Source organism: Hyperolius riggenbachi, chromosome 3 (assembly GCF_040937935.1).
Source record: "Hyperolius riggenbachi isolate aHypRig1 chromosome 3, aHypRig1.pri, whole genome shotgun sequence".
In the NCBI taxonomy this organism is placed as follows: Eukaryota; Metazoa; Chordata; class Amphibia; order Anura; family Hyperoliidae; genus Hyperolius; species Hyperolius riggenbachi.
The window spans coordinates 144,999,111-145,021,180 of NC_090648.1; the positions used below are offsets into that span (position 1 = coordinate 144,999,111).

Sequence of the window (22,070 nt, forward strand, 5' to 3'; positions counted from 1 at the left end):
TGTTCAATTATATTATCTTTAACTAATGGTTAACGTTTTTTGATGAGCAGAAACATTTAAGTGTGACAAACATGCAAAAGAATAAGAAATCAGGAAGGGGGCAAATAGTTTTTCACACCACTGTATTTGATTAACACATTATTATTATTATTATTATTATAGGAGGTGGTAGCAAAAGAGAGCCAGGCACCAGTGTCAAGTAACTTCAATGCTTTTAATTCAGTAGATACATACAGTAACAGGAACAAAGGAGGTGAGGGAGAGGCCTGACAGCTATTTCACGGGATCTCCCTGCTTCGTCAGAGACCACCTTTGGCCTCTGATGAAGTGGAGAGATCCTGTGAAACGGCTGTCGGGGCTCTCCCACACCCCCTTTGTACCTGTTACTGTATGTATCTAATGGATTAACAGCAGTGAAGTTATGTGACCCTGGTGCCTGACTCTTTTGCTACCACTTCCTATTGGACTGGACGGCGGTGAGCGGTGAGTGTCACCTTCACTATCCAGTGAGCACATTGCAAGGAAAATATTGAGTGCCAGCCACGTCTGTTGTTCTACCCCTAGAACATTATTACTATTGGTACACATACCCATCCACCTTCACTTAATGTAAAATGGAAGAGTAGATCGTTGTTTTTCTTTACTTCTTTTGTAAAGTGTTGTCTGGTTATCATGTTGCTCATTTAGGTTCCATCTGGAGTAAGACTGCAGCCAGTATAATCAGAACACCTGTTTTATATACTCTGGATTTGGGTCTGTTATTCAGGTCAGCAGAGAATCGAGGCTACAGCCAGGCAAGTAGTATATTTTAAAAGGAGCTAAACAATAGTTTCAAAATCATCTAATTTAAGATGTCTTCATTTTTTTAGTTCCACCTTGTATAGATGGGACATGTTCATGGCTGATTAGGCACAGAATAAAATTCCCTGCTTTTAGGACGAGTCCTAACCCATTTTTATAGACAGTGGTTAGTTATCAAATTAATGAGATGGCTGACTTGTTCACAGCCTGACTTTATTTGATAAATACACCATTTCTTGTAGAATTTCAGACGAATCCTTTGCAATCTGTATTTTTATCATAGAATATCCAGTGTTGTTTGTTTTGTTAGGATCTATAGTATTGGGTAGAATAAACATAAATTATTTCCTGGAAATTTCTAGAAGTAGAGGATGGTATGAGTTTTGGTGGAGGAGGGAACTGTCACCTACCAATTCCAAGCTTATTGCAGTCGTTTGTTGTGTCGTTGGTGACTGAACATTTGTATATGTCTCCCGTCTTTTGGGCTCCATTCTGATCAAAAGGGGCTCCTACCACCAACCTGCAAGAAAAGACACAACAGGGCCACAGTTAGAAAGCATATCAAGCCAGAGTGAGGGATTCTCTTATCCTACAACCCTCATTTCCAGGGTGATAAAAAAGGGAAACAACATTTTTGTCAACCCCAAAATTAAAATATGGTGGAATCCATATGCTGCCAACTACTACACAATTCACATTGGGCTTAATTCACAAAGCGGTGCTAACTGTTAGCACGCCTGTGAAAACCCTCTTAGCACGTCTAAACAAGCTTTTTGCGCGCAAAACTTTACACGCGCAAAACAGGGTGCTCCGCGCGAAGTGCCCATTAAAGCCTATGGGACTTAGCGCTTGCATAGGACTTTGCGCACGCAAAACTTTGCGCACGGTACTTAGCGCGCGATCTGATTGAGAAAACCGGTGCTAACCTACTTAGCACCCTGGTTAGCGCGCCTAAAGACTTTAGACATGCTAAGTAGGTTAGCACCGCTTTGTGAATCAAGCCCATTGTGTCTAAAGTTTAAAGATTATCTTTGTTCTCTCTTGACTGTACTGTTATTATGCTCTGTTTATATGGAGTAATGTTGCAGCCTATTTAGGTCTGTTATCTTTATGAAAACTCAATAAAAATCTTTAAAGAGAAGAGTGCATTTGATGAAGGATCTGTGAATCCGTAACATGTAATGCGTTCTGTTCTCTAATACAAGCACTTTTGCAGCCAGTAGCGTGCCGCCTCTGTATTGGCCGAGGCAAGGACACCGGCAATTCCAGAGACAGATCAGTCCTGGAGCACTGCTTCCTTGGTAACACATCAGCTAACATTGAAGGTGAGGGAAAGTTCTCATACTCTTTTCTTTGTGAATTTTGTTTGCAGATCTTTGTTCTACTAAGTGAGGGACAGGATGGAATGGGTGGAACCTTTTTGTTTTAGGATGGACTAATGTGTGACCCTGATAACACTAGGAGTGCAACAGCATACAGTATATGAAATTGTACAATGAAAACTGGTCACTTATCTGCCAGATTAAAGGTGGCCATTATTGATATAATCCCTCGGCCGATCTATTAACAACCAAATTCCCGTTAACCAATTCGATTTTTCAGATTGATCCCATCCATCTGATCAGATTGGTTAGTGGGAATTTAGCCTTTAATAGGCACGACTGATCATTTTACCGTGGCGACTAGAAACGTTTGGTCGGCCGCAGGATTGTATCATTAATGGTCACCTTACCAGTAAATAAACTTCATCTAGAGCAGTGATGGCGAACCTTTTGGGGACCGAGGGACTGCTGTGGTGTGGGTGGGTGGGAGGGTAACTCCAAGGGGCTGCTGTGTTAGGGTAACTCCAAGGGGCTGCTGCTGTTAGGGTAACTCCAAGGGGCTGCTGCTGTGTGTTGGGAGGGTAACTCCAAGGGACTGCTGCATGTGGGGTGGGTTTAACTCCAAGGAGCTGCTGCTGTGGGGTGGGAGGGTAACCCCAAGGGGCTGCTGCTGTGGGTTGGGTGGGTGGGAGGCTAACTCCAAGGGGCTGCTGGTGCGGGGTGGACAGATAGTCAGCGGTGGCGATGGGATGCAGCCCGCGTGCACACAGAGACGGCTCTGCGTGCCGCCTCTGGCACGCGTGCCATAGGTTCGCCACCGCTGATCTAGAGTATAAAAAAATGTTCCACTGAAGCTACCATCATTTTTATTTGGATATACCATGACCTGGATAAATGAGCGCTTCCACGGAAATATTTTTGGCATTATTGATCCTTATCGCAGGTTTAGAGTTTTACATACTCGCTTTACAAAATTATTTATTAATGATAAAGCATTTTTAAGCAAATGTTACAAATATATTTCCAGAGATTAATTTTTGTATATAAATTATTGAAAAAATGCTGTTTTAATGAAAAAAAAAAACTAGTGAAAAAGTGTTGCTATACAAAAAAAAACTAGCAGAAGACACTTCAGTTACTTTATATCAGCCTAGTGTTGGCTTAACAATATTTAGATACGAGATAAAAATGATTAGGGTCAAGAACAATAGTTAAAGTGTACCAAAACTGACATGAGACATGATGAGATAGACATGGGTACATACTGTATAGTACTAGTCCTACTGAGACATTGTCTGAGGTCCCTATTTATTTTTCAATGCAAGGGATTAATAAACCAGAGCTTTTATCTATGCACATGAGGCAACTGAACAGCAGTTGAAAGCCAAACCACTTCTACTTGGATGAGGAAAACCTCCCAATAAAAGTTAAAAAGGCTATTATTTTGGTTTCTTTTGCAGCTGAATGAAGCAAATTTTATGTCACACTGACATGGTGTAGTTTTAAATACAGTCTTAGAAATTAAGACCGTAAGTTAAAAATAAAGTTTTCAGAGACTTTCTCTGGGACCCTCATTTTTATCTGCTGCCCTTTCCATAGTGATAAAAGTCTTCTTTCATCTTGAAGGACCATTTACAACATTGCTTTCAATACTATTTCTGTGCTGATAGCAATCTTGACTGTGCAGAGGCTGCCTCCAGCATCCTTACTCTTTGAGTTATTAAGCTTATCTGATGTAATCCTTTCAGCTCTGTCTCTGTTTATAAACTAGGAAGGATTGTGCTGGAGTGATGCATTTCCATCAGTTTGGTGGCGAATACAAATAAGTAAGCGATTTAGAGGGTGATTCAGAGGTGAACATATTCTTCTGATTTGCTGTACTGGGGTATAACCCAACTGCACTTGAGCTTCCGATCATGATGACTAGACATTCTCTTTCAGTACTCTCTGGTACAGAAATGAATTCATGCTTTCCGCAGATACAGCTAATAGCCCAGTCTCTGAAGCAGCAAAGCACCCTACACCATACCATTACCACCACCATTTTTGACAATGGGCATTGATTTTCTTTTGTTTTTATGTGGTAAGCCGTGCCAGATTTATTCCAGATCTAGGGCTTGATTCACAAAGCTGTGCAAACTGTGTAGCACAGGTGTGCTAAACAGTTAGCACGTGAAGTGCCGTTCGCTGACTTTTGCGCGCGCAAAAGTCCACGATCGCACGAATCGCGGCACTTTGCGCGTGCAAAAGTCTGTGAACGGCACTTCACATGCTAACTGTTTAGCACACCCGTGCTACACAGTTTGCACAGCTTTGTGAATCAAGCCCCTAATGGGACTCATGTTTTCTAAATAGCTCAGCTATTGACTGGTGGCAGTACACAGAATATTATCCCAAAAAGAAGACAGTACGTAAAACAGTAAGGAGTCTGTGATACGTTGTAAGAATTGATCCAGACTGGAATGATCCCATAATGGGGTATGAGGGATCACGAAACACTAGAAGAGTGAGTCTCTTATAAGATCCTAGCCTGGCCACTACTACAGCTATGGCAGAATTATATCTGTCTTTAGAGAACCCCCATCTCACAACCATCAGAACCGCTGTGCAATAGTATTGATACACATTTAGTGATGCTAAACCTCCTTTCTCACTAGGCAACTGCAAGGTGGTTAGTGCAATTATCTGAGCCCCCCCCCCCCCCCCTCCCCATATAAATGAAGATAACATGGAATGTAGTCTTTTGAAAAAAAAAATTGAAAGGAGGATTGGAGACTGGCGAAATACGTATAGAAATTTGGGGAGGAAGATCATGTTAAAAATATTTCTTACCTGTTTTTATATAGGGAGTGAACCTAAAGTGATTTTTTTTTTGCTCATTTACTTACCCGCGACTTCTTCCATCCTCCTGAAGTCTTCCTGCTATCTTGCCGTCTTTCCACGCTCAGCAGTTTCTCTGCTTTCCTCCTCCACAATCCGTCCGACTGACAAATCTCCCTGTAAGGTGCTGGCCGCGCACGTCCTCTATCGTGCTTCCACAGCGGAGAGTGTTCTGAGCATGTGTGGTAACAATTTTTGCTTACTGTGCAAGCGCAGAGCGCTCTCGGCCATGGGACTGCATTGGAGGAGGCGTACGGCATGGGGCCTCACATCCAGCGTTGGAGGAGGATACGGGAGGAACAGAAGAGTGCAGGGTGATAGAAGGGGACCATGAAGACTTCAGGGGGCTGAAAGAAGCCCCACATAAGTTAATGGGAAATTGTTTTTTCACTTTAGATTCACTTTAAACAAAAATCCATAGTATGAAAAACACCCCCTATCTCCATTATAGATAAGATAAATATTTTTTGGAAGTTGGAAGAAGCCCCAGGTAAGTAGATGGGCATTTTTTTTCTCAATTTATGTTTCCTTTATTGGCACATACAACAAATTGCTGTACATTCAATCTATGGAAGTGAGAGAAGTCAGACACAATTGTAGTAATGTTCATACCCAGGTATTTGACCAATGTCTTTCTAACAGTGGAATTCTGGACAATGACAGTAACTGAGCTGAGAGGGGCTTGCAGCTCTTTAGATGTGCGTCTGGAGTCTGTGTCTTTCCAGATGAGCTTTCTATGTGCTCTGGAAGCAATTCCATGAGGCCAGTCACTGATGGGCAGATTTAACCCTGTTCCAAATTTTCGCAATTTGGAGATGACTCTCTCGATGGTTCACTGAAGCTCCAAAGTTTTAGACATTGCTCAAAACCCTAACCTAACTGATACAGTATAGTAATGTTATTTCCCACTTTTTCTGAAATTCATTTTGATTGAGGCTAATGTAGAGATGAACAGGAATTTCGCATAATCGTAATTTTGCATCATAATTCCCAATTACAACGCAAAATCGTAATGTGAAATTTTGGGAAAAAAAATCATTTCTTATGTAAATGTAATCAGAAACCATAATTTTGTGCTGAATTTAACAGTTAATAGTAAAGCTCCCATAACATATCATCATTAAAGGGACACTGAGATATGCCCGAATTTAAAAGACTGCACTTACCTGGGGCTTCCTCCAGCCCACCGCAGGCCGCGAGGTCCCCCGGCATCCTCTTGGCTTTTCTCCGTGCTCCTTTGCCGGCCCCCGTTACCGACGACACCCGGGCCGGCTCTTCCTGGTTCGTTACACCGCTCGTCATCACACCGGCTGTTACGCGTCATCATGGCGGCCAGCGTGACAGGCCCGCACCGCGCATGCACAGACTTGTCACGCCGGCCGCCGTGATTACGCGTAGCGGCCCGCGTGATGACGAGCGGTGTAACGAACCAGTAAGAGCCGACCCGACACCAGGCCCGGGTGTTGCCGGTAAGGGGGGGGCGGCGGAGGCGCATGGAGAAGAGCCAAGAGGACGCCGGGGGACCTCGTGGCCTGCAGTGGGCTGGAGGAAGCCCCAGGTAAGTGCAATCTTTTAAATTTGGGCACTCCTCAGTGTCCCTTTAATTCATTCATTATTCCAGACAAGTAGATGCATTAAAATGTCCTGTTTGAGCCTGTTAACAGCTCCAGGACGTTTTAATGCGTCGATTGCTCCTGCCACCGCTGTGCACAAGGGTGCGCCTCCCCTGCTGCCGTTAACCATTGGGACACTGCGATCCGTGATTGGGGAAGAGGAGTGAGCGCTCTTCTACCCAATCGTAATGCCTAGAATGAATGGACATGACCCCAATCAGAGGCCATGTCCATTCATAAAACAAGAAGCCATCAGAGGCTAGTTAAATGTAAAAAAAAGTGTTCACAGAGCCATCTAGTGGCCAAAAAGTAAAATTACACATACATACACATACACTTATAATTAAATATTAACCTCCTTGCCGTTCTGATTCTTTCCAGATTTTAGGGTCTAAAAGCGGTGCAATTTTTTTCCACTCTTTCAGACCCTAAAACCTGAAAAAAATCATTCTGGCAGGGAGATCTGCAGCAAAATAAAAAAAAAATGTACCTTTCTGGGCTCCTGTGCTGCAGTTTTCTCTTTGCCCACAAGATGGCACTAATATACATATAAACGAACTTCTCTATATTTCTCTAATATAGAGAAGTTCGTTTTCAATATTAGCCCCGCCCCCGATGACGTCACGCTGCCACCACTGCTCTGCTGCCACCACCACGGCTCCGCTGCTCCAACTGGCTGCCGGGACCCCGGAAGAATAGCGGGGACATGGGGGATCCCGGCGGCCAGGGAAAGACCCCACACTGCTGGGGAGAGAGGCTGGAGTCCCGCTGCGCAGCACGATCGCGCGCGGGACTCCACAACTAAAGGTAAAGCTCTGCAATGCCTACCCCGACCTGAGCTCGGGATCACCGCTAACAGCTTCTTTTTTCTACCCCGAGCTCAGGTCAGGAAAACCGGCAAGGAGGTTAATAAAGTTAATCCCTTCCACTTCCAAAGCCCCCCCCCCCTCCCAAAAAAAAAAAACACTTTAAAAAAATACATAAATAGGTCAGGGACCTTGCTTTTTTAATCTGTATTTTATGAGGGTATACGACTATTACTTTACTACATAGGGGCTTCTAATTATGGACCAGACTAAAGAAAAAAGACAGAAAAATTACACCTATATTTCCAAATAATATATTGTCGCCATACATTGTGATAGGGATGTAATTTAAATGGTGTACTAATTGGAACAAATGGGCAAATAAAATGTGTGGGTTTTATACTTTTATTTTAAAACTATAATGGCCGAAACCTGAGAAATAATTAATTTTTTTCATTTTTTTCTTATTCTTCCCGTTAAAATGCATTTAGAATAAAAAAAATTCTTAACAAAATGTACTACCCACAGAAAGCCTAACTGGTGGCAAAAAAACAAGGTATAGATCATTTTGTTGTGATAAGTAATAATAAAGTTGTTGGCGAATAAAACGGAGGAGCACTGACAGGTGAAAATTGCTCTTGTCCGTTAAAACCCCTAGGGATGAAGTGATTAAAATTGCTAGGTAAGTTAAAGAGAACCTGAGGTGGGTTTGAAGAATATTATCTGCATACAGAGGCTGGATCTGCCTATACAGCCCAGCCTCTGTTGCTATCCCAAACCCCCCTAAGGTCCCCCTGCACTCTGCAAACCCTCATAAATCACAGCCACGCTGCTGACAAACAGCTTGTCAGAGCTGGCTGTGTTTATCTCTATAGTGTCAGTCTGCTGCTCTCCCCGCCTCCTGCAGAACTCCAGTCCCCGCCTGCATCCCTTCCCTCCCTGCTGATTGGAGGGAAGGGACGGGGGCAGGGACCGGAGCTATGCAGGAGGCGTGGGAGCAGCTGAGCCTGACACTACAGATGTAAACACAGCCTCACAGCACGGCTGTGATTTATGAGGGATTGCAGAGTGCAGGGGGACCTTAGTGGGGTTTGGGATAGCAACAGAGGCTGGGCTGTATAGGCAGATCCAGCCTCTGTATGTAGATAACATTCTTTAAACACACCTCGAGTTCTCTTTAAAGGGGAATATTGGGAACAATATTGAGTTTAAAAACCATACAAAATCGATTTTCTCAACTCATTTTTTGATTTGTTCCCTTGTTTCCTTCCCTACTGATGAGTCATGCTGTCAGGTGTTTGCACTCTGAAAAGAAGACAGCATGAATCATCACGGTAGGAAGGGGCTGGAAAGAGATCAAATAGGAGTCAGTATAAGCAGGCTTTAGTGATTCTTTCAATGGTTGGACAGCACAAAAGTATTTTTAAAGGACAACTGAAGAGAGAGGTATATTGAGGCTGCCATGTTTTCTTCCTTTTAAGCAATACCAGTTGCCTGGCTGTCCTGCTAATCCTCTGCCTCTAACACTTTTAGCCATAGCCCTTGAACAAGCATGCAGCAGATCAGGTGTTTCTGACATTGTTGTCGGATCTGACAGATTAGCTGCACGCTTGTTTCTGGTGTTATTTAGACACTTCTGCTGCCAAACAGACCAGCAGGGCTGCCAGGCAACTGGTATTGTTTAAAAGGAAATAAACATGGCAGCCTCCATAGTCTTCTCCCTTCAGTTGCCCTTTAAGGATAAAATACAGCATCAGTACTATTGTTAAAAATGTATATTTCAGGAGATAATAATAGATTCATTTACATACACTCACTACAGGATCACTTTAACTCTGATAAAGATCGGAAAACCACCACAGAATATATTCATGTGAAATGTCTACATAAGTATATCACCATATAAAACAATCACGTTTGCTATCACGTGTTGCTGAGAAGAAAAAGCTGCAGCCCTGTGAGATTATAAAAGCGTAAAAATGTAAAACTGCCAAAGCAGCTCTAAGGCACTTCCAGCTCCAGCATACTGTTTCACAGACGTCTGGGTGTCCTCCAAACGTGCTTAACATAGCGATCTCCAGCCAAAGATTCTGTCACATTTGTGTATCACAGTTCTAAGCGGGATGTCACAGAAATTTATAGCATATGGAAAGTATTCAAAGTAAAATAAAGTTGAAACATATATAGTGAAAGTGTGAAACGTATCTCAGTCATTTGAGATTAGAAAATGTCTAGCGGCTCCCTTTGGATTCTTATTAACTCTAATTTTGTGCGTCTTTGTTTTAAAAGGATGAAATCACAGACACTCTTCATCCTGATAAAGTATTTTCCAGCTAATCGCTGTATTAACAGTTGTGGCGTTTAGTGTTTTTCTAACCCATATTAACTTCACCTGTGAGGTGGAAGCTAAAGCTAGCAAACAACTGAACAATTAAAACAGGTGCTGGAAAATGGATCAGAAGCTTTGATTTGCTAATTCCAACATCAGCTTCCTAAGTGGGGCTGATGAGCCTTTTTCAAGAATTTTTGCACCCCGCTAACATGAACAACTTCCTGTATAACATACGTGTGTGTGTGTGCGTGCGTGCATGCATGCGTGTGCATATATATATATCTCACCCCTTGACAGGTTTGCTGCAATGTGATAATCAGTGTTCTTTCCTTCAACTAGAGTTACAGATTACCCAGCAAGCTCATGGTGAACCAGAACTCATAGGAGTGTGTAAGGGACTACAAAGGACCAAAAAGCCATCCTACTAAAATGTTATGCAAAACGAATCTTGCTCCTTTACCTAGTGATTTTGATATTTCAACTGATTTGTAACAGTGAGAGCTTGTTCACACTAAAGGCGTTTTGCGTTTTCTTTAATTTTCAAAATCGCCCTAAAAGCACTTGTGCAATGATTCCCTATGAGAGAGTTCACATCTGAGTGGTTCGTTTCAGATCTGCTCTGCAAAGTGCTGCCTGTACTATTTTTGGGGCGATTTCCCTATAATGGTAGGTATAGGAAAATCGCAAAACGCTTGAAAAAGTGCTTGGTATAGCGATTCCCCCAGCGCTTATAAGAATAAATACATTGTATTTATTATTTTCTGGGTCGAAGAGTTCACTTCCTGACTTGCATCAGGAAGTGAAAAAACAGATCGCTCTGCTAGAGCGCTTTACCAAAAAAAAAAAACGAAGTGCGTAGGTAAGCGCCGGGGTGGGGGTGGGGGGGGGGGGGGTGTGGGAAATCACTCACAAAATCGAAAATCACTGGCATCAGCGATGTCGATTTTAGATGTGAACAAAGCCTTAAGGCCCATACGCTAGATTAAGGTCAGCTGAGGCGGCTGATAATGATAACCTCTGCCGATAATCCGGCATGTGAACAGAAGCCCGACTCCCAATGACCTCCCAGCCAGCGATCCGGCTAGGCATCAATTCAGACCGACCACAGACTATAGCCTTGTTCTCCCTGGTCATCCTGCCTGCCGCCAGATGTCACACCTGCCCTTCCCACCTTGCATCAAAACACATTGCTAGTCTGCAGGCTGACTACGCATCTGTAAAGTCTTGGCCCAGCGATGACACCCAAGGCATAGGATTCCGATCCCCATTGGGAGAAGTCTATCTAGCTTGTACGGACCTTAGGAAAGGTAGAGAAAACTGCAGACATTTTTTTCATCCTGTGTGACTTGCTGCGTATGAACTTCGTGAACATGATTTATGAAAGGCTTTCCAAACATGTTACTTAAAGGGGGCAGTGGTAGTGGAATCCTATTCATGTCAATTGTAAATTGATACATTTTCCAGTAATTTCCTTGTAACCATTTTTCTTAAGGAGATTTATGATTTCACTGAAAACTTTGGATCTGGAATGCCTTCTTAATGTCCTCCTATGGCTCTTGTTAATACGTCTTGCCTGTTTACACAGCGCATACTAAGTACCGTACTAGACCTGCTCCACTCATTATAATACAACAGTTACATGCAGGAATCCACAGCAACCAATCAGACAGAGCGGTCAATGGACAGAAATATGAACCCAGGAAGGATTTGTGGAATCACAGACACACTTTGAGTAAGGACTTAAGTAGCATGACGAGGAGGTCTGCACTGTTAAGAAGCCCACGTAAAGCCACAAGTGACAGGCAGAAGCTGCTTGTGGATCATACAGTAGTTTGAGGTCAGCAGCATCAGTTAGAATATGATTGTTTGAACAGATGGAGCTCAGTGTCAGGTTTCCATACAAACATACCAGTTATGACTAATGCAGATATCCCTGGGGGGCAAAGTATATTGTGAAATGGCCACCTACAAGGAAGCAATAGTGTGTGTAATGGACAGTTCTGCTGATAGCTAGATAATTTAATTTCTACAGTTTACCGCATTGCTCAAGAGTATAGAGGAGCCACAATGCAACTTGCGGCGTTCTCCATTGTATAGCGCTAAAGCAGAAAATCAGATGTGATAGTACAGTGGTCCAACAGTCAATCCAGCAAATAGGCAGGACTAAAAGTAAAATCAATAAATGTGCTGCAAGTTACTGTCCAGAAATAATTCTTGTCATATACAGGACTAGTATTTGCAGGAAATTACCTAAAATACTCTGAGCTGACGCCACAGCCACCTCTCCCACACATTTTTTTTCATCTAAACCATTAGCTTAGTCTGCACACATACAATCCCATGTGCATGAAAGCTGTGCATCCCTGGCGATAGTAAAATTGTTGGTAATGTGAGTTACCAATATTTTTGTAAGGATCCCTCCTGTAGCATGATCTGTCCGTTGCAGTGGAGCTGCAAACGGACAGTTCTGGCTTATCTGCTTGCATTCGGTTGCGCATTCGCAATAAGTCTCATTGTCATAAGCAATTGCTCTGCAGTTCTGGGCAGCTCAGGATACTGTCATCATTCCACCAATTGCTTGTTGCAGCTGAACTGCAGCCAGATAGCCCTGGATTTCCTGCATGCATGTTGTTACATAGTACTGCATGCATTTGTTATCATAGTCTTTCAGCTAGCAAATGATAATCAAGCCAGCTCAGGATTAAATGATTACCATTCAGCTGTGTGGGAATTTGCATACCTGCTTCCATTGGCTAATGCCAGTATAAAAGTCTGCCTCCCATTTCATACCCCGCCCGACATAGTGTTCAGCTGTCTGAGTTGTTGTTGGGTCTATGCTGTGAAAGTTGTTATTGTAAATGTAAATGTCTTGCTCTGTATTTTCATGTCTGCTGGACGTTTGCTGACCTGCGGGGGTCAGTGAAGTCCTTCTGATCCTGATAGTTAGATTCTGCCAGCACCACGTTGGTGACTGGTAGTATTCCTTCTAGCCTTGTTCTTGAGGACGAACTATAGCAGCGGTTGCCATTAGTTTGCTCCTACCCGTTAGTCTTGTCTATCTCAGTGTGAATGTTGCCGTCGCTGAAACAGCGACTAGATTTGCTGAGCATTCCGTCTGTCTGTCTGTTGTCTGTCTTGTTAACGGTCATTACTTGTGCTTGTGCTAGTGAGTTATTTGAGAGCTACATTTCATATATTGCGCATCAGCATGATATATATGTACTCTAGTCAGTCAGTATTGTATTATTGTAATATTGTATTGTGTACCGACCTTTGCCTGCTTCTCGACTACGAATCTACCTAATCCTTCCAATACGACTGACATCTGAATTAACGTGTATGACCGAAGCCTGTTACCGACTACGTCTGTAGTTTATTGCATCACATAGCATCTAGCCTGATAGCCGGCCCAGAGCTGCAGTTGCTCTGGGCAATCTTGCTCCCTTGTCATTACTCCTGTGTCCATCTGTGGAGCCTCTTCCATTATCCAGCTACTTAGCCTTGTTGCGCTGGGTGGTCAGAAAGTATGACCCCCCAGCATTACAATTTTACTATGGACATACCCGGTGCCCATTCTAACTTGAGCCCTCCCCAGTGCCTAACCCCCCCCCCCCCCCCACACACACACACACACACCTAATGCTTAAGCCTAGTGTTGATCCAAAATTTTGTGTTTCCTTAATCACGGACGTGAATTTTGCCACTACGACATGAGTTCGTAATTTCTTAATTGCCATACAAACCGTAATCTGGAATTTCGTAAACAGAATTTTGGTTTCGTAATTTCGCACTTCGTCGCAAATTCGTGTTTAACGCGAAATTTAGTAATTTCATGTTTTCTATAGAAACAAAGTTATTTTGTTTTTGTTACGAAAATGAACGTAATTTCATTTCTAATAGTAATTATGCACATTTAGGTAATGACTAAACTCAGGAAAGTCACTCATTGATTGCAATTACTGATTGCAATTACTGATTATGCAAAGGCCCCTGCACATGCTGTCACTTTAAATGCATCAGGAGGCTCTACCTACAGCCACTTCTAAGACAGGTGCACTTTGTCAAGATGCACTTAGTGGTCATGTGTGGTCATGCATGCTGAGACACTTGGTTTTGGGCCTTGCTATGTCTGATAATGCAAAGGTACCTGCAAGTGCTGTTGCTTTAAATGTATCAGGAGCCTCTGGACTGGAACACAATTTTGAGAAAGGTCGAATTTGCGTGTTAAACAGGCTGTCTACATGTGGGTTTGATATGGCTGTGTAAAATTTAAAGCTATAGGCTTGCTATACACCAGCGGTTCTGGATGCTTGCTTGGCTTACCAAGGGCGAAAAGGGATAATTTGCATATTCAGTAGTAGTGTGTTGTGGGTAACCACAAATGTTCACTTATAGCTGAATTATTGCAGATTTCCTTCTGTTTTAAGAAGGCAATTACACCAAGCTTTGCTTTTTTAGTAGGAGGGCGTTTTGGTCCCTTTTATCCCCCTATACATTGGTTACTACTCTTGCATCGGGTGACCAACTTGGCATTGGCGTCAATCATATGCCTGCCAATCCGTGCACCTGCTTTGGGCAGAGCTGGGATGTCCCACTTGCCCGCAGACTCTCATACCCACCAAGCAAGCGCAAGTCACTGTCTTGGCTTTGTGCATTTTGGAGCTGGGCCCAGCATGAATGTGTGTGGAATGGGAAACGCAAATGTGCATGTGCAGCACATGTGTATTTGTACCAAAGTGTACCATAAAAGGCCTTTCTACCTCACATCCAGTGCTGTTCGGTCTTACAGCAAGTTGATTTGTCTGACCATGCCCTGGCCTTTGGCCTACTTTGCTATTTTTATCCTCTGCTCCTGTTATGACCTGTTTCAATATGGTTGGGAATGAGTCCCAGGTAACAGAAAAAGGAACTCTTGTTAGTGTAACGATCCACACTTGAGCACACCACTATGCTCAAATAGTACTAGGTTTCTTTATAGGAGGATCGATTTAAATCAAAATAGCGATCTGTTTCCAAAATTTTAGTTTCACACTTTATTATATTCACAAAAAATTATTTTTCTTCAAAAGGTAGAAAAATTCTTTGTAAAACAGCAGAAGAATTTGTGGTACAGACATATAAAAAGCAATACAAAAAGCAGATCATAGACACTGTGTGCTTTGTTTGATGAAAAAAGGGTAATTTTAGTTCAGGCAACAACACTAGTCCGTTTCGGGTTATTGACCCTTCGTCAGGCCTTTACAAAGCATAGAGAATTATCTTAACCAGAGAATATGTACAGTCATAAAAGACCAAAAATGAATTTTATTAGTAAAGAGGTATCTGTTCCAACCAGACACAACCCGGCACCTGACTGATGGCTGACATAGGGAAACTCAGCTGCAAACACAGTGTGCACACTGTGCACACAAATTCATTTTTGGTCTTTTATGACTGTACATATTCTCTGGTTAAGATAATTCTCTATGCTTTGTAAAGGCCTGACGAAGGGTCAATAACCCGAAACGGACTAGTGTCGTCGCCTGAACTAAAATTACCCTTTTTTCATCAAACAAAGCACACAATGTCTATGATCTGCTTTTTGTATTGCTTTTTATATGTCCTTACCACAAATTCTTCTGCTGTTTTACAAAGAATTTTTCTACCTTTTTGAAGAAGAAAAATAATTTTTTGTGAATATAATAAAGTGTGAAACTAAAATTTTGAAAACAGATCGTTATTTTGTGGCTTCACTTGATTTAAAATCGATCCTCCTATAAAGAAACCTGTTATGACCTGGCCTGTCTGAATATTCTTGATACTCCTGCTCCTCTGTTCACCCCAGCATGTGACCTTGACCTTGCTATTTAACCACCTGTCCTGACTTTGGCTTGTTATCTGGTTACGTCTGCCTGCTGTATGTCCTGACCTTGGCCTGATGTTCACTTGCCTCTACCTGTAATCCGCCTACTCTTGCCTTCCTCTCACTTCCGCCGGTTCAACAACTCTGACTCTTTGGCTCCCTAGTATCTCCACACCATGGTGTCAACCATTCTCCCTGCCCCTAGTGGTGCAGTCCTCGGAACCGCCAACTAGTAAACACTAGGAAGCAAAGTCTGTTGACCCTTGTGGCACACTCTAATGAAGAACCGTGGTCACTTGGTCTTCACACCCTGGGAGATGCCTTGTCTTTGCTAGTGAATGAGTTAATAGTTTAGCAGTATTTAGCATAACAGAAACATCTTTGTTAGGGTATCCTGTTTCTTTTAAAACAAATAATTTTGTTTTTCACAGATATAAGGGGTCAAACTTTGTACTAAATGGACTTTATCAGTTGAATTACTCTATACGTAAACATTTTGTTATGCTTTCTCTTAACAAGTCTTAGGGTATGTTCACATCATAATGTGCAGATGGCCGTGCTACGCTACTACGCGCTGCACATCCCATTCATTACAGTGAATGGGTCAGCGCTGCGTTTGCGGACAGAACACATGCAGCAGTACGCAAGCACATCATAGCGCATTGTACTGCTGTGTAGCCCTATGATGTGAACGGCAGAAAGGTTGTCTATGCCCTTCTGCCATTCTTGCGTGTTGCACATCATACGCGCTTCCAATGCGCACGGAAGAGCGCCATGATGTAAAAGAGGTCTTAGAAGGGAAATATTTAATGCTGGGGATACACGGTACGTTTCTGTGCCGTGTATCGACCAGCTGATCCGGCCAGCTGATAATATTCAGCTGGCCCGATCTTGCGGCTCGACCCGCGCCCACTCGATTTCCGCCGGCGAACAATGGCAGGAAATCGAGCGGTGATAACGAAGCGCCGGCGGGGACGAGCGGCAATCGATCCGCGTGGACGAGCGAGGATGCGCCAGCATCGAGCCGCTGGCTCGATCCGGCGCATAGAACGAGCCGTCTATGCCCGGCATTAGTGTGGTTCAAAACAATTAAATAAGGAAGAAGAATTCTAAATCTTAGCAACATACCCCAATACAGTTCATAACTAAGTAGCCATATTTAAAGTATGACAGATTGATTTCAAATGAGGGCCACACTCATACTAATCTTACATCTCCTGGACACAAAATTTACTTCAGTCCACCATGGACCATATGCAATTACCTTTTTATCTCGAGTTTTCTCCTAAGAGATGATTTTTCAACTTTTTTTTTTTAAATATCCTACACTGATTGGCACAAGGGACCTCTGTACAATTACCTTTGTGAATGACTTGTACAGCCATACGCCATATTTGAGATAATTTAACCTGTAAGCCATATTTGAGATAATTTAACCTGTATAACATACTTGGAATTTCTTGCGTGCTGTTTTAGTGCTCAACCCATCCTTAATAAAGCGTGCAGCCAATCTCATTATATGGAATTGGCTGCCATTAGTGGAAACTTGTGCTCTTTGCATGCCGTGAGAAGTGATGGAAAACTTACTAATGCTAGGTCTGTGTGATACAGCTAGAAAATATTTATTGTACAGAGCTGTACAATGTTATTCATTTATCAATGGAAAGTTAAGTAAATTACATGAAAATATGGGGGAGGGGGGTGCAACAAATAACATTGTTAACAAATTGAGACCTGTGATATAATCTGAAATCGATTAAAGCCAATTGGATGAGCAAAATCCCATCCCTTTACTTAAGATTCACTCTTTGAGGTTCCCAGAATGCTCCCCCTTACCCGGTACTCAGAAGGCAACACTTCCTGGCCTTCGTCACTAGAGGGGCCCAGACTTCAGACGCCACTTGGCAATATATTTCTGTGGCCATTTGCAGGACTGCTACAATCAGATTGATAACAGCAGTTCTGCCCTTGTTACCATGTTTCAAGGTAATTAGTAGCTTTGTTTACATATAAGGGGTGGGAATTGGATATAGCTTATCAGCCTAGGCCGTGACATCACTGGGAGAGCAAGGCTACATACCAATATATGGCAATATATAGATACTACCGTAGTTATTAGGCCCATTTATTAACAGGCACTAGGTTGGATTAAGGTCATTCTAATATATATGTCACTACAGAGGAGTATGTGTAGGTTCAGGACTGTGTTTTATTTTTCCTGGTTGAACTTTATAAACGAATGCCTTTTTTCAACCAAATGAACTATGTAACAGAACCCCTTTAAGCTAAATACATACTTTGGATAACTGTCACCCGAAACATTATTCTGAGACTATCTTCAGAAGGACAGTTGTGAAGGGTCACTGCTTGGCAGCCTGTTCTGTCCTTTGGATCAGTAAGTGAGAAGTACCAGCTGTGAAGGCTACAACAAAAGAACCATTGAGATCAGTTGTTAGTGATGCAACATGACAGATCAATAATGGCCTCATCAGTGGGTCTGGATGCACCAACACTCACACTTTCTAAATTATTTTTTCCACTAAAGATCCACTACAGATCTTACTATCAGACAATTAACCAATGACATCTCAAAAGTGCTCCAAAGGAGAGGGGATGCTTGTGAATCTACATTCAATTTGTATCATTCCATCTCATTCCCAGTGATGGAACTCAATCCGATATGGATCAGGGAGGGGTGAGTAGGGATAGGTGGAGATGGTGTCCTTGGGAACACCTCTGCCACCAATATGTGTCACCACCATATGCGTAAGGTCCTACAAGGCAGTCCTGTCCATATATTTTATGACTTGACAAATGCTACTTATATACAGTATGAGCTAAAACAAACCACCAATGGTCCACATCCTTCACTCTGAGAAACACAGCAGCAATGTGCTATAAAACTACTGATAAGAAGTCACTTTTTATTGGCTTAACTATAACTAGAGAAATTATGATTGATATCTGTAATGCTGGGGGGGGGGGTCGTACTTTCTGACAGCGCAACAAGGCTAAGAGCTGGATAATAGAAGAGGTTACACAGGCTGCCCAGAGCAACTGCAGCTCTGGGCTTCCGATATCGCTACAAATAGAACACAATGGCAGTCACCAGCAAGAATCCACCCAGGCAAGACTACAGGATAGAAGGTAACTAATAGCAACTGCAGCCTATAGCCCGTTACGTTCCCAGAAATTAAAATAGCAGGAATACTACCAGTCACCAACGTGGTGATGGCAGAATCCAAGCTATCTGGATAATGGACTTCAATGACCCACCACGGATGCTGCGAACGTCCATCAAGCATGGAACTAGGCAATACACAATAATAAGAAAAATAACAATACGGCTCAACTAACGGATAAATATATATTTGCAAGTCTGCATATATATTTATCAAGAACTAGCTAAAGCACAAGTAATAAGGTCGCATAGAACTACAATAACAACTATACAGATTAACAAGGTGCCCAGCAGATCAGCGTACTGACCACTATGACGGACAGGGTATGAAATGGGAGGCAGACTTTTATGCTGGCATCAGCCAATGGATGCAGGTATGCAAATCTCCACACAGCTGAATGGTAATCACTCAATCCTGAGCTGGCTTGATTACCATTTGCTAGCTGGCTGTGAATGCAAAGGACTCCCATAAGAAATACATGCAGCATTATGTAACAACATGCATGCAGGAAATTCGGGGCTATCTGGCTGCAGCTCAGCTGCAACAAGCAATTGGTGGAATGATGACAGCATCCTGAGCTGCCCAGAACTGCAGAGCGATTGCAAATGACAATGAGACCCATTGCAAATGCACAACCGAATGCAAGCAGATAAGCCAGAACTGTCCGTATGCAGCTCCACTGCAACGGACAGAACACGCTACAGGAGGGATCCTTACAATATCTATTGGTTACGGCACTTAGTACATTATCATTATGAAAAACCAAAGAAATACTACAACTTTCCAAACCTTCAACCTTTTGGTACAGAAATAATCACTCAATGCAACGCATCCAAAATAATACTGACTGCACTCCAGCAGAAACGGGAACCAAATACATGCGTATCTATTGCTTCATGAATATAATTACCCATGAATTTGTGAACCAGTTTTTCAGTTTCCCTTTGGTGGGATAGAAGTAATTTCTATTTAAGTGGTAACATTATCTCCAGGCAACCCACACTTAATGCAAGAGAAGTTAGTCCAGTGTGCTGACTCCATTGGAACGTCATGACTCCAGGAGTCTGCGCCTTCTCACATGTGCACAGCTGCAGGTTGGGAGCTGGTAAGATGTAATTTTATTTTATAGGTCTTGGGTTATTTCTCAGCAGACAAATCGGGCTTGGGCCTCTATCCACAAGTCTGAGGGAAATGCTGGCAGAGAGCGTAAGCTACTCAGCAGAAGCAGATGTGAAGAAAATGTGTGCATTGTCTCACGGGGCAACAGAAATCTCAGCTAAAAACATCAAGCTATGAGTAACACAAAAGACGTGGTTCCACACACAACAAGTATATTTTTGTACCAAAAGTAAACACATCTATTTACGTTCGTAATTAGTAGTCTATATGAAGAAGCCAAGCTGCCCCCCTCGCCACCACCCTACAGCCTGTGCTTATGCTGTGCACGTGGCCACACTGTGATGGGGACAATATGAAGGAACTGACTTAAAGAGGAACCTTCTAACATCTGGGCAAAGGGAGCAGAGCCAGGAAAATATAAGCAGCAGCAGAAGTGTAACCCGGCAACCAGGCAGACTTATGAATCTATTAAATGACAGCTGCAAAAAAGACCATATTGTATCTCTAAAGATGTGCAGAAGACAACCCGAAAAAATTATTATCAGAATCTTATTTGTAATAGTCATATTTGCTGTTGGCAGTGAAACACAAAGAGGTTGGTGTCCATATTAAACAATAACATATGTAGAGGTTTATATGCTGAAAGTGGCATGACCACAGTGACTGATCTGAGGTCCAGTTACCTAAGGAGGCCAGCAGTGTCTGTTCTAACATGTGGCAAAATTACCTGAATAAAATGTCTGTATGTTCACTGAAGCCATGAAACGGTTTTATAATTGTAGAGAGAGAATAATTAGTATTCAGTGGCTGGATAGTGTAATAGGGTAATTGTTAAGGGCTCTGCCTCTGACACAGGTGACCTGGGTTCAAATTTCTTCAGTAAGCAAGGATTCATTGGGCAAGACTCCCTAACAATGCCTATAGAACTGCCCTAATGGCTGGTTTGAGTCCACCAGGAGAAAAGCACGTAATAAATATTATTTGTCTTGTCTTATTCTAACCATGTTTTGGTATTGAATAGAATTTACCAGGAGCATTGCCATTTAGGCCAGAAGGCCAAGTGGTTCTTTATTGTTTTTTACTGTGGGCCATACCATAACACCACAAGTTATACCTCTGCTATCTATGAGAACAACAGTCATCCCTTTTAGCTGGAGAGAAAAGACTGTAATCCCAAATAAGGGATATCTGGGTTGGAAACACACTGGTATTAGCACAGGGTCCATGCACATTCTGCTCTGAGATAGGCTAAGTACAGCTGGAGGAAGAGGTGGGAGGAGCCACTGACAAGCTCTTATTAGGATTAACCCAGTGGGACTTGAGTCACGGGCACTACTCGGTCCTTTGAGATTTCAGTGAAATACAATTCTCTTACAAGTCTGTTTTATTATGGTTCTGCATGAAAATTGAGGAGCACATCATTTTCTGTTTGACTATAAAAAAGCATTATCTGTTTGCAGATATTTGGCCTACAGCAGTTGACATACAGCAGTTTTTTGGTGGTGCTCTTTCTATAGCACCCACAGTAAAAGTGTCTTCACACAGGTAGTTACCCCCCTTCCCCAAAGAATGGTGGAACATCTGCCCATCCTCTGATAAGTCGTGCTGCCTGGAGCTGCCCCACTCTGCAGCACGTGTGTAGTAAGAGAGATGTGAGGACTGAGACTGCTTGAATGACAAGTACTGGGCCAATATCCAGAACTGAAATCAAAGGATTAATATGAAATGGTTGGCTGTAAAACAATGACTGAAACTGAAAACTTGCAGAGCAAATTGCAACCATTTAAGTAGTTGTCCAGCCAAATCTTTTAATTTTTTTCACTTTGGACACAGTGGTGAACTGTTAAAAGCTCATTCTTTGTCAGTTTTTAGCTATTGGCCACAGCTGTGGAGCTATAACTTCTCTACCTGTCCCAGTGACACATGTCATCAGGTGAGGAAATAAGGGGAAAACCTTCCCATATGGGTAAGGGGACTGAAACAACACAAACTATAATCCAGTGACATTTCAGCAAGCCTTACTATGCAGGAGAGTTGCAGATTTGGTTGGGTTTATACTTTTTGTGCCCCTAGGCCGAGTATGTTGTGGTTCCCCTTCTATGTGCACCAGCCCCCCTCTCATTCCATGTGCAGCCCCCTCTTCCATGTGTATCATGCATTTAGTGTAGTCCTC

At 42.7% G+C, this 22,070-nt stretch overlaps 1 protein-coding gene across 2 annotated transcripts in view; it reads right to left on the reverse strand.

The window, feature by feature from the left end:
* The window catches only part of ITGA11 (integrin subunit alpha 11), a 213,612-nt gene that overhangs the window by 118,108 nt on the left and 73,434 nt on the right, over positions 1 to 22,070 (reverse strand). For both annotated transcript variants that reach the window (XM_068275048.1, XM_068275050.1), the window contains one exon: positions 1,212 to 1,321. In XM_068275048.1, the coding sequence (XP_068131149.1) occupies positions 1,212 to 1,321 (110 nt within the window). The remainder of the gene's footprint in view (positions 1 to 1,211; positions 1,322 to 22,070) is intronic.